The sequence below is a fragment of the Serinus canaria genome, chromosome 6 (assembly GCF_022539315.1).
Source record: "Serinus canaria isolate serCan28SL12 chromosome 6, serCan2020, whole genome shotgun sequence".
Classification (NCBI taxonomy): Eukaryota; Metazoa; Chordata; class Aves; order Passeriformes; family Fringillidae; genus Serinus; species Serinus canaria.
The window spans coordinates 23986575-24000872 of record NC_066320.1 but is presented as its reverse complement, the minus strand read 5'-3'; the positions used below and the strand labels follow the sequence as shown (position 1 = coordinate 24000872).

The 14298-nt window shown below is 40.2% G+C and overlaps 1 protein-coding gene across 1 annotated transcript in view; it reads right to left on the bottom strand.

Moving 5' to 3' along the window:
* The window catches only part of SORCS3 (sortilin related VPS10 domain containing receptor 3), a 263400-nt gene that overhangs the window by 58798 nt on the left and 190304 nt on the right, over positions 1-14298 (bottom strand). The window contains exons 7-8 of the mRNA XM_030241406.2: positions 13320-13438; positions 1635-1724 (exon numbers count right to left, since the gene is read on the bottom strand). Coding sequence (XP_030097266.2) covers positions 1635-1724; positions 13320-13438 — 209 coding nt within the window. The remainder of the gene's footprint in view (positions 1-1634; positions 1725-13319; positions 13439-14298) is intronic.

Below are 14298 nucleotides of genomic sequence, written 5' to 3'. Positions count from 1 at the left end.
AATTTCATCCAGTTTCATTTTTTATTTATAAATTTGTAAGTCAGTTTTATTACTCATGGAAGATTCACAGCCTTGGAGCCTGGAGTCTTCATAGTCACTAAGCATCATATGGCACCAGGCTAAAAGCAGAGATAATTTTCATTCACATACTGAAACAATGGGCTTATGCTTCCAACTGGCAAGGGATGGTTTCAAAAATCCTTGAAGTTCACATTTATTTGAAGGTGAGGTATAGATATCAGTTTGAGCTACTGCTGATAGTGATTTTTAATAACACACTTTCCTATTGACAGTTTATCTGAGATAATTATCACACAATATAGAGGCTATCAAAAGATCCACCCACTAATCTTTGTTGGATTTCTGCTGCTGACCAAGATACAAAAAGTCTAAAAAGGGAATCCCCAGTTAGTTTTAATTTCAAAGAGATTTGAAAGTGCATCTTCTTGGTATTATTTTAAAACAGGTTCATGGAAATGACCTTCAGGGTGGTGATGAGTATTGGAGCACTTCATCCTTGCCTACCATTGTTGAACAAACTGACAGAGGTTCAGCTAGAAGCAAAATGACTGTGGTTATATGAGACTCCATTTATCTATTTGTACCTATTTAAACTTTCTCTAGAGGCCAAGAGGCCTTGATTAATTCCTTGCACTCTTTCTGCATCAAGAAATCATAATTCTGGAAGTCTCCCAAAGGATGGAGTGACCTGATTTCAGGAGAGAATATCTGGAGGAAGATCAGCTCAATATCCTCATCCTGCCTAGGAGGCATCTTAATCTTTTGTGTGAGGTATCTAGATGAAAAGTTAGGATTGATTAAATGGGGCTATTTCTAATAGACCTAACATATCCTATCAGCATGAGATGGGGAGAAAAAACATTTGAGAGCCTAATTCTATCCCAGTGAGTACAATCAGTGGGAGATTTGCCATTTTCCTCAACAAAGGAAGACTAAATCAGGAGGTTTGTTTTTGCCCAGGAGCTGTAAATCCTTAAAGATTAAGGAGGTACCCAACCTATTCCAACAGTGTGAAAATAAAGCAAAATGCCCAATGACTTCAATCTGTTTTTACCAGTTGCAGTGGAAATATTGCATTACCCTGGTGCCAACCTCACATACGTAAAACTCCAGCAGAGTTCATTAATCTGCACATGACAGATAGTTATAACTGTACAGCAAAAATATTCTAGTAACTAAGGGCAGCATAAACAATCCTCCTTTACATGACTTGAAGACTTTTCCAGGACACCTAGCCTTAAAGTACTTCTGATCTTTAAATTAAAAAAGTACCCCTGACTTTATAGCATGTACCAGTTCTAAATCAGGGCCACCAACAAATCTGTATTATAACAGGTCATTTTCCTAATCCTGGTGGCAACAATATTTTTGATGCAAAGATATCATTTGCCTTGTTAGCCACCTCAGGAGCTCTGGCTCATGTTTAGCTGCTGTCAACCAACACCCCAGGTTGTCTTCCACTGAGCCACTTTCCAGCCACTCTGTCCCCAGCCTGTAGCACTGTGTGGGCTTGTTGTGATCCAAGTGAAGGACCTGGCACTTCACCTTATGGAACCTCACATACTTGGCTTCCCAAGATATTACATGTCTATGTTCACAAATGGTGGACTCACCTTAGGAAGGGAGTATTTGGGTAATTTGATCTGTGCAAAGGGTTCCCGTCTGTATGACACATAGTAAGTTGCTCTTCCACCAGTTGTCACCTATGAGAAACACCAAAGAAAGTCAGTGATGACCCTTCTGAGACAGTCTGTGATGACACCTCTAAAAGTGCTTGACAAACTTTCTTTCAGGTATATTTTCTATGACAGGCACAGCTGTCCCTAAAGGCATCTGGGTAACTCCAAAGAAATCACAAACCTGAGAGAGATGAAGAATTATTTAAGCTGTGCTATTGAACTTTCCATTTTGTCTCTTATGATTCAAATCCAGTGTGATTTTAACATCTCAGGAAAAAAAGTGCTGAGTAGGAGGAAAAGGAGGATCTGGTTTCATCACATGGTCCAGCTCAGTTACCTTGGGCAAGTATTTTAAAGTCTCTGTTCTTCTGTTCTTCCCCTGTAAGTAGGAGATAATCCCTCTTTGCTGCTTCTCAGCCTTGTCTGCACTATAAGTCCCTTGAGGCCAGGATTGTCTTCCAACAACCTTTTACAGTGACTAGCAGCAGAGATCCACACTAGCACCATTTACTGCTAACTGTAAATGTGATCTTGGAAAGCTGGAGCTAAGCTCTTAGATGCCCTTTGTCACTATGAAACTGGTTTCTCTGAAATTATGCTCTCTGAAAACGGATGTGCGTGGGAGGAACTGATAGACATCCAAATCTGCAGTTTCATGGACTGAATGAACTAAAGCCTATGCAAAACTGCCATGCATCAATGAGATCTAACAGAGATAATTTGTAAAATATGGGCTCTAAAACCTGTCAAGAGTCACTTACTCTTGCTGTAGGTGTTCCTTCTGGCACCATCTCAGACCTGGCTAAAGCAAGGCTTACGTCAGTGAATTTCCTACATTCTGATGGTTTGGCAGTCTTGCAGGTCTATAGATAAAACAATGCACAAAGCACTTGTCTGTTGTATGGAATATCACTTGTTGGCTTCTTAGGTTTCCAACAGAGCTAAGAGAAAGGACCTAGATTCTCTCCTAGATATACTTCCTTTATCTGACAGTGATATTTGAGAATGAGCTTACACAGAACATTGCTGCAGCATCAATTGTATTCTCAGCAATAATATCACCTCTAGACAGTGGCTTTCTTTCCTGGAGAAGCTGTCATTCAAAGGACACACTATTATTGGTTGTGAAATTTGATATCTAATCAACTCAAGGCTTTTCCATTGACAGTTTGAAAAACTGGAAAGAAAGGGAGGTTTAGAAGTAGGACCAGCTAATACACTAAGACTTCCCCTTCAGATTTTTTCCCATTTTTACTTGTAATGTCATCAAAACTGTATTTAGCAGCCTCCAGAGAAAAAACAAAACCAGCCACTATTATAACACACACGGCATAAGGTCATAAGAATGACCTATATGACAGCAAATAAACTCTATAGAGATAACATTTATCTACAGCCAAGGATAAACACAAACAGGAAAATCTAAAGCAACTTGTCTATGCCAACAGAAGAGACAGGGAGAAAACAGCAGTCAGTGGACTCTCACTTCATGGAAAGTGCACCGTGCACTGGCACAACAGTGAGCATTTCAGGGTCCTGCTCTGAGCTGAATCACAAAATGGTCCAGGTTGGGACCTTAAAGATCATCAAGTTCTTCCTTGTATCTAATCTAATTCCACGTCTTTCAGTTCAAGGCCATTCCTCCTTGTCCTGACACTCCATGCCCTTGTCCAAAGTCCCTCTCCAGCTCTCTTAGAGCCACTGTAGGTACTGGAAGGTGCCCTGATGTCTCCCTGCAGCCTCCTCTTCTGCAGGCTGAATAAGGTCAGTGAGTGCTACTTCTGAAATATATATTTCCCATTTAATACTTCCACATCAAAATAAAATTTTCACAGGAGAGAACACACTGTGCAGTTGATTCATACTGAGTCCAGCTAAAAGGCAAAAATTCATGTGTGCAGTAATTTTATCTCTCTCAGCTCTACAAGCACTGCTTGAAGGATTCCCACACTTCTAGATATTGTCTAAACAGCACAGGGAATATTTAAATATCTCCTCTTCTATTTTAGTACTTATGGCTTCCATTGGAAAACCCAAATTCTCAATTCTCACATGAACTGAATATGTCCAATGACTACTTGCTAAGAACCCTGCATTGAATAACCACATCTTCTGATGGACTGAGACATGGTCTTCAACTTGGAGATGAGGACATGAATATTTACACAATTTGTAAATTCTGTGATGACCAATTAAGACTGGGAACAGTCCAACAATCTTCCAGTTAATCCAGTGAATATAGAGTGGCAAAAATATCAAGGGGTGATAAACTTCAACTTTCTGTGCCACAAGTCTGCCACACTCAAAAGGTTTTACACCATTATTTTGGCTTTATCCCACTGAAAACTGGTGCCTGGAGGGGGTTTGTTTGAATTTGTTGCTTGTTTGTCTGATTTTTAAATGCAGAAAGTTAAGATTAAAACTGTTGAAGTTCAGGATGCAATAGTTAAACTCCCTTTCAGGCTTCCACCTGGACTAGGTCACCTTGACAAGGGTTTAGAAATAGAAATATTTGAGGTTTGTGGTCTTCCCTGAGCCAGTTAATACGAAGCCACCCACAATTCTGTTGGCAGGAGTTGTGTAAGCTTTTCCCAGCCAGGGTCTCATCTTTGCATGATTTACATGCACAGTTATAACAGTTCCAAAAAAATGATCAAGCCTCCAATAAAGTTTTGGCAAGCACCGTAGTACAGAATGAATTTTGGAAGGCCCAACTTAATTTATTTTGATGAACTTTTCCTATGAGCAAATGCTCCAACACTGTAAATCCCAGAGATTATGGCAGTGTTTTGCCCTCCAATGCCTCCTTTCAGTTCACGTTTGATGAATGTCACCCAATTATTTGCTGTGAGCTCATCTGTCATGCTCAGTACAGAATTAGCTGGGTTTGTCTTTTTCTTCCTCCATCGCTAATGACTGGATCATTAATCTGTTATTCTGGATTTCTACTTTATGTGTTTCATTGGGCTTCTGGCCAGTAGAAATTATTCCCATGGACAAATGTGTTTGTCATTAAACACATCTGTTTTTCTAACCTGTGTTCTTTCTTCCTCCCTCCACTCATGAGCTGCTACTTTTCTTTCCACATAATATTCCAATATTTCCACATTCAAGACAAAAATCTCATCTAATTTATATCAGCTGGCACTTAAGAAGAGAAACATGAGAAATTTCTCTTTGAAAGCCCTGAAACTCTGGATATGTTGGCTCATTCCCCCTCCTGACCTGTAATGAGACAGAGTGCATCAAACATAGAAGAAAACAAATACGTTCACAAGACTGCAGAAAAGTACATAAAATTTGTCATGGGATCTGTTTATCTCAGTAATTTCTGTGACATGTCTAGGAACACACAAAGCCATTTCTCATGTTAATGACTGAATATGATTATTTAAAAGTAAGCTTGGAAGCTTGCTTACTTTTTTTTTTCTTTAGATTGGAGTTCATCTTAGGCAAAAGCACCTGTTTATCTAAAAGAGTCTGGAAGGCAAGCAGAATGAATTAAGAGGTTTCAGACTGTAAAGAAGCCCTAGATGATGTGAGGAATTGTAGATCACTGCACATGAGGCTTCTTTATCATCTTCCTGGCTGGCTTATGCTGGGACTCATAATTTCCAATGTAAGGCAGATATTGATGGAACAAACATGAAATTACTAAATCTCAGAAAGGCCCCTGGGCTAAGGAGGACACCACCTGCCTCCTGCTGCTCAAAGAATTTGCAGGAAAGTGAGCATAAAGCTCACAGAACCAAATTTTACACTTCTTGTTGATACTAAATTTTTAGTAATATATAGCTGTTGTTATTTTCAATAAACCTCTCCCTTGTTCTCCAAGGTGATTCCCCTGATCATAGAGTTCCCCTCCTTTCCAATAACATCAAATGAGCTGGTATCAGTGTTGTAGCAGCATCCTGGATCTGTGTTCTCCACCTCCACAGGGAGCCCTGTCATCCCTCCACATTGCTTTAACTTAAGTTCCCTTTCTCCTTCTTGTGAACATAAAATCCCCCAAATCAAATTGTGGATTAAAGCACAGAAGAGTCATGGCAAGTTCAGCAGGCAGGCTGCTCCACTGACATCCTTCCCAAGGGATTTTGGGGTTCTTCAGAGACAGCCCTGCCTAGGCCCTGCACAGGTTTGCGAGTATGAGGATTGAAAAGCTGTGCCTCCTCTCCCAAGCCTAACCACAATTCCAGTCACAAGAGGTTCAGAAGATGAGGAAGAACATGAACCTAGTGTAATGTTCTTCCTTCTTGATTACCCACCATGATCAGGAAAAGCAATCTTCCAGATATTGCTGTGTAGTGAGGTTCTCCACTGCCTTAGCATAAATCCCATCATGGCAGGTACCATCCAGTCAGAATTACCTCCCTGTGGTTTTCACTAGTATCATGCCTTCTGCACAGTCATTGAACAATATGCAATTACCTGATTGTGCTCTGGAATATCTGTGCATGAAGCACCCTCAAGTTGCCTGGTAAATTCAGCAGGCTTAGAAAACATGACACTCTTTAGAGCATCACACTCATCAGAGAAAATTTGCTGTGACAAAGCAGAATTTATTATACTGGCCCTGTCCCTGTTCAGCTCCCTCTCTCCTCAAAGCAAAGATGACACAGCTAAAGGACAGAGTAATCTCGAGTAAAAATATTGCATTTTTTTTGAAAGCAACTCCTGCAGAAAATGTGCAGTTACACCAAAACACAAGCCACATCAGAGCTGCAGGTGCACATCACCCACACAGAAATCAACTTATGAGAAGAGCATAATTGTACACATTAAACTTCCTTTTGATTTCAGAGGAAACATGAGTTTGCCAAGGCAATACTTTACATCATCGGCTGATCAATCAGACAGCATGATGGGAGGGGAGAGAATGATAAAAGAAAGTACATCACAAAAAGCCCTAGAAAGAAAATCAATAAAAAATAAATAAATAAAGGAAAATGTTAATAATTTTATTTTATCAAGAGATGTTTAGGCTCAAGTTCCAAATGTGATATTTGGCAAAGAAATGACAAAACTGCACTAGAAATGGATGAAAAGCACCCAGCAGTGAATAGGAAAGTAGCTAACTACTTACTGCCTGTCTTGCTTTAAGAAGAGCTTTTAACTAGCACGTGGGATGCACTTTCTTTCATCTGTATGGATTAATTTCCCCCACTGGAGTGCTGTCCAGCATTTTAAATAGGAGCGAGAGGAGATCATCTCAAGCAGGCATTATTCACCAGTAAAACAGGTGTAATCGTGTTCATCATTTAAACGTCTTCATCCTATTAGTTTCATAATAAGCTTTTAATGATTCCTTCAATAAAAGACTCAAAGACCAGCCCCTACAAGCTGGAGAGTGCTCCATTGTCCCACCAAACCGTTTTCTCTACCATCGATCGCAAAGATAAAAATCAATCGTAGCTAAGCAGGGTGAAGTTAAAAATAAATTGCATGGATTGATTTCTGTTAAGACCTTTGGCTCCTAGTTAATGGAGGAAAAAATGGAGGAAAGAAATTTATATTTGAACATGGTGTATTTAGCTTCTATGAAAATAAAGAGATGGTTCTACACTGGGAAGTGAACATTTAATTTCTCCCCTCTATCCTGTTTCACTGCTGAGAAGTCTCACATTAATTAAAAAAACAACAGCCAAAAAAAACCCCCAAAAAATAATAACCATTTTTTTATTCCTGGGGAAATCTGCCACTTATTTAAGTTTTTTAATTGATAACTTGATAACTGAGATCAGGAATCCCTATGAATTAGCATCAACTCAGCTGTGGCTGCTGGCTGAAGTCTATTCACCTGATAAATTACTTCAATTCAGCAAATAGGCTCATTTAGCCTATTCTTAAATACTCAATAAACCTGAAACATATACTCATGTCCTACTAAACATAAGCACTTTCAAGTGCTCCTAAACAAGCATAATTACAAACAGTAATAATATTAAACTACTTCTCTGAGCTCAGCTTAGATATATGTAGCTTCTAGAATCAGGAAATTTTTCCCCCTCCATAACGCCTCAAAGAGAAAGGTCCCCCCCACCTGAATTTTAATATCATAAATATAAGTATTTTTCTTTCTACTGAGGCTGGGGAAAAAAATGTTATTATAAATATATCCACTCTGATAAAACCAGAATTTGATTCAAATAAAAAGAAAGTATATAAATGCCATTTTGCATCAAATTACTTCAGCTGAAATTTTTGGACACACTGTGATGAGACACCAGGCATCCAAATAAGGAAATATTATCCACAGGTTTTGTAAGAAATTATAAGTGATTGTGGGTGAATACTGACATCTGCATATGTTTTAAGGAAACTTTTCTGATGCAAAAGAAGACTGAAATGGTTCAACAGATTTTGGCAGAAGTGTTTGTTCCTCTGAGCCAGAGGAGTTATTCAGATGTGCACTGTAAGATTCCCACTCAGCTGCACCACATAAAAACCTCTGGAGAAATTCTGGATTTGCTCCTTTTCACTCCTGCCACTGAGCAGGCTGAAATGCTGCCTGGCTGTGCAACTCCCTGAATTAGGCAAAAGTCTTCCAAGCTCAAACTTACTTCAGAAGGTGAAGAAGAGCCAGATAAAAGATCAGTATCACAGAAGAGCATTTTCACTTGAACTTTTCACTTTTCATATGTAATTCCTACAATTCCTACAAGAACTGCAGCTGCTTCTACGCTACTGCAAGCACAGGATGTGAATAACCACCATCGCTTGCTCCTAAATGGCAACACCACAGACCCCATCACATTCAGGAGGATCATAAACCACAGCCAAGACCCTGTCTCTCTTCCCAGCTGCCCTCAAACTCTTTTCTTTCTTCATCACATCAACCTCAAAATGAAGGGCCACCAACAGAGCAATTTGGCTTTTTTGAACATGGGATCATTATATGCCCCAGGACAACCTGAAGGAATATGGACTCAAGAGAAAGATGTGCAGTTCCCAGGGTTCTCAGGAGACTATCACAAATGAAATGGCATAGAAAGAGGATAAGAAAGCATCCCAGAAGGAGAAGTAGCAGCAGGAGCCAATGAGAGACAAGACACTTGAGTTTCAGCCTGCAGCTAAACACCTAGATAAATTATGTCACGGGATGGAAAGGGGAAGTGGCACTCATGCTTCCACTCTTTAAAGGCCTTGGAAAGTGATAAGGCACTGCTCCTCAGAATGCCTTTCTGATTAGTGCTACAAAGCATTTCCCTTTTAAAGTGTAAATGGGGCAGGATCTGAAGCAAAATGCCAATCCTTTCCAATTAAACTTTGCAGTGATCATTCCTTGTCCTTATGCCCACCAGTCAAAGAGAGATCTGAGAGGGTTCATCTCCAAAAGCATTTGTTTGGCCTGTATCACCCCCAAACCCAAACCAGGTATCAGCTGCTAAGTCTGAGAGTCTCCTATACTCAGTGGTGTTGTCGCTGCTATGGAAAGTGCTGAATGTCTGAGCTTCAACTCAGATCAACTTCAGCTCCTCTCCACTGGGATAGCAGAGTCTGCAGCATCCTGGAGAAAAATAAAGACATAAAAAACAACCAAGACAGGTATTGATCACCCATCCCCACACCTCTGCACTTACAGCCAGCTCAAATCAAAAAGGCCTAAGTAACCCTGAGGGTCTCCAAGTGCTGACAGAGACAGAAGCCTGAGAGGAACGGGGACAGCGAGAACTGCATGCCAGACTAGACTGCTATGATCTCTGGGGAAAAAGGTACAAGCAGAAGGGTTTATACAACACAACTAGATTAATAGGGAGATGGAAACATATTTACGAGACCTAGATCTACAGCTGGGGAAAAAAAGAGAAAAAATTATTTTGAGAAACCAAACCCTTTCTCATGTCCCTTAGGATCTTGTGAATATGCCCAAAATCTTATCTGTCCTTTTCTAACTCTATCAGTTTGAACTCACAGAAAATACTGTCCCACCCTGTAAATTTTGTGCCACTGACATCCTTGGGTCACCAGCACTGTAACAGTAGTAGTGCCAGCAGTCATCATGTCACACATTCTGAAGAGTTCCACCACTATTTCTGTCCCTCTCCTGATACCCAGGCTTCTGTGTGAAGACACAGTCCTCACACGGGTCAGCACTGGGAATGTCATCCCTCTCCCCTGGGAGCCAGGCTCATCCAAGGTGGGAGTCCAGCCCCACAGAAGAACCACTGAGTCACTGCACCTTGCAAGAACCTTTGGGCAGCCAGGACCAGCTCCTTTAACTTAGCAGTACTTAGCTCTCTATGGCAGCTATGGGTCTGCCCACAGGAATGCTGCTCTCTGCAGAAAGCACTGCCCCACAGCAAGGATGATTCCCAGGGAATTCACTGCCCTATTCATGCCCCTCAGGACTCCTCAGACCCCCCCAATAAACAACACTGCACTGGGACTTCTGTGGCCCAGATTCTCCTCACTGGCTGAAATTGTAAGAATCCATGTCAATTTAGTGCAATACAACGTGAAATAAGCGGTGACATTTGCTCATGCTTTCCCTCATTTTCAGTGGAAATTTTTGATCTGTTGACAAGGAAACACAGAGATCATTCCTGATCCTCTCTTTATAGAACCAAGTAGCATTGTCATTATTTGTTTACTTGTAGGAAAATAAAAAGGTTCTCTCCAAACAATGCTGTCTCACTCAAAATAGAATTTCCTGAAAAAGAATCACCATTTTTATTAAAGCCTATTTAATTTTCAACACTTTTCAGCCACCTGAGCAATTCCATTAGAAACCCTGATACAAGACTTACTTGAAAAATACCTTTTCCAGAATTCCCTCTGCAATTTATTTTTTAACATATAAATTCTCAAAGTATCAGTACTCTAGACTCATCCCACATGACTACCCCTGATCCCCATGTCTTATAATGTAGGCTCTGCAGATGAGAATACCATAGCACAGTTTAGTTAATTGTCAGGAAATCACATTTTTTAGGCAGCTGTAGATTTTGCACCTAAGTTTGGAAAGTGATATTGTTTCAGTAACAAGTACTCACTGGAGCACAGCTATGTAATTGGACACCACAGACAGAAATTAAATGGCAATGTTGATCATCAAATTAGCTCCTTCTGCTATATTGCATAAGTCCAGACATACTCCAAGGTTTTCTCACTAATAAATGACTTGTTTTGCAGGTTGTATGAATTTCAAGTATTAATCATGAAAGAAGATTATGATATTGGCTCCTGGTCACACCAGAGCAATACTGTGAACTGAATGAAAACTTATACATGCAAGAGAGGGTAAGAGTTTCTCTTCATGTATCAATTTATGAAGAATTATCCAATTCAATCCTAGTGACATGACAGGCATCCTTAAATAACTATTGATCAATCAAATAGAAAGTTAGTCAATAAATTCAGAGTGATCACCTACTGTTTTATTCATAATAATTCTTCCTAGTCTCTCTCAGTAGCTATTTCTTTCTTCCCTCCACATTAGCTTTTACATCTTTCCTCATGGGCTATGTTATTTATCTCTTTTGCCTGGCAACAAGTGCCAGTCTTTTCAAACTCTCCTCAACAGATAAAATTTTCAAGCCTAAGATCATTTTCATTTTTTTTTCTTTGTACTGTAATTCTGAAAGATCCTTTCAGAAGTGCTGCACAACAGGAATTGTTGATTTATAATGGCATTATAATACCTTCTGTGGTCTTCTTTCCCTATCCATTATGGGTCAGAGTATCACATTTGCTTTGAGTGCAGTTAAACAAGTTAATGCTCCTCAGGAATCTTACAGTGCAGGCCTGGTAATCAACTTGATTAGAATGGATATTCACTAGTAAATAACTCAATGCAGATAATCTAAGACATTGATATCACTGTCTGGAATTCATCTTCCCTGATTTCAACTGTCAAAAATATTGAGGTTTTCACTAAGCTCTACCTAGGTTCCTTCCAATATTAATGAGAAAGGTATACTCAAAGAGAGACCTAGCTCATGTTGAAATAGGTGAAATAAGAGATAAATTGCCCCTGAAGGTTTCAATCCCTCTAACTTTAGGGGAACACTGCCTACAGATTTAGAATAAAAATCTACTGGTTTAGTGACAAAAGTTAAAAAAAAACAAGTTCTCTCTCCACTCCAAGACATTAATTGTGATTTGTTCCAGAACAGACATATCAGAACTCATGCACCAATGCTTTATGAAGCTATTAAACCTGACCAAGTTCTTCACATTTAATTTGATATTTATTTATTCATCTCTGTCTAATATTTAAAATTCTAAAGACCTGGCTCCTACACTTCTGTCCAAGATTACCCAGACTGAACAGCACGCGTGAGACATTGCAAGCAGTCAATCTGACACATCCCATAATAGGCAGCAATACCACATGGTTTGTGAGGCTAATGCATCCAAGACATATCAGCATTCCTACAAATGTACCAAGCACTCTGCATAGCCCATTGACCATGTCCTGGATTTAACACGCCTTCAGCCCAGAGTGGATCTCCACTGAGACCAAAGGAAGCAGTAGCAGACTGGGTTTCATGGGGGATTGAGGGGAGCTGTGGCTCCCACTGCAGCAGGTCATCTCCAGAGCAGCACACTCCCCTACTTTCAGAACAAGTCTGCCAATGTTGCTCAAATGCATGCAGTTTTTATACTGCAGTCCTCCCAGGCCACAGAGACCCAGTCCTCCACTTAATCCCAGTACAGACTTACCGTCTTCCCTTTTATAAGAATGCCTGACAATAAACACAGCAAATCTTTCTCATAATTTGGATACAGACAAGGAAAATGCTCACTCAAGGAAATAAAATAGGAGATTAATATAACCCAGTCTTATTCAAAAGAGAAGCATGTGGTTTTTTTGCACCACATGAATCCAGTCGTCGTCTCATTTTGCTCCCCCTGCTTCAGCTTTGGAGGCAAGCAGTTAACATCACCATGTCTGTAATTTCTGTGTCTCCTGAGCTTCCTACAATCTGGAATAACTGCAGCCTGGCCCTCAGTTTTCAACCAAATGGTACATCTTCAGGAAGAGCTCTTCCAGACAGTACTATTCATTCTCAGGCTTCCACAGACACAAAATTTAGAGAGATGGCCCTGTTCCATCCAGCCCATGTATTCTCAAAAAATCTCAAAACCACATAGTTTCTCATTCGATTTCTGACACTTTCTCCTCATCTCCAGAATCATCACTAACTGACAAATTTACAGACATTTTTCACTTTGAAGTTGCCCTGTAACAACTTTCCTCAATTTTTCTGCTATTTTACCTCCTACCACAAATTCTGGCTCACTCTATTAGCATTACTTGACTGTCAAATCAACATAAACCTTTCCAATTGCTAAAATAATCATTCTCAACTTTCTTTTGTTATTTTCTGTTCTCCCCAATTCATTTCTAGTTCCTTTGTATTTTACAATTAGCCACACAAATAGCAAGTTGTGAAATTCATGGACTCTTAACAAACAAACTTTAAAAATATATGATTCAAGACAAGTGATAAGCAGGGAGATCAAGTGCTGTATCCCAGACTGCAGAGCCAACGGGATGGACTCTAAAAACTGCAGTCTCATATGCTTATCCTAAGAATATCCTAAGAATATACCCAAAGAAAAAATCCCTTGTGCAGGCAGAATTCATGTCCCATTTGCATGAAGCCAACGTACCTGGATGAAGATGTATTCATCCTGAACAACCAGGGAGCTGACATCGATGGAGCGCGAGAAGGGCCCGCTCCTCTTGGTCTCGGAGCACTCCTGGATCCGACAGGTCAAATAGTGGGTGTCTGCAAGGGGAGCACAGGGACATGTCACAAATGCCCAGCTAGGAGCCACTCATCTGTAAACACCATCAGCAGCTCCAAAGAAGGTCTTGTCTCCAGCTAGGGAGATGTTATTTCAGGATCTGCCTCCAGCCTTTGACACTGTAAATGCTCTCTGAAGTTAGGAGTTCACCACACTTCTACATTGGCCATTCCCTTTCCTGTTGTGCAGACATCCTTCAGGAGACTGAAGTTCAAAACCCCCCATCAAGGGAGGGTACCAACCATAAATGCATCAGAAAGCTGCTATCAAAAGCATCTCCCAAAATTAAGTCTTCATTCTGAGCCTAGCAAACCTAGGCTCAGAATGAAAATGCCATGGCCAAAAAATAGCATGAGTAGCTGAAGATTCCTAACGGCAGTTATAGGCACTGCAAGAAGCATCAAATGCTTCTGTCTGGAGAGAAGAACAGAAGACCATCACACTAATGGGATCCTGTCAGGCCTTGGCATTGCTTGGGAGGAGGAACAGGACTGGGAGAAGAACATGAAAACAACAGAAGGAAAAGGCAGATGTATAGAAAGGCAGAACAAGAAGAGACATGCTCTCCTCCAGTAAATTGAGAGAGGTTATAGGGGATTAAGCATTATTTCACTCAGGCTAAGAAAAGGCCTCATGGAACAGAACAATGAATTCATTGTGTTTCTGGATGTGTGTAATCTAAATATGCCATCTCTGCTTTTCAACTGCTCTTTTGAAAACTGCAAATTAGGAAGAAAATAAAAATACTACTAAGATGACAGCTGGAGTGATAAAAGGGTCATATCTTTTGCACTCTGGCACATTACAGGCCTCCTAGATTCAAATGTTTCTTTGCTTTTCT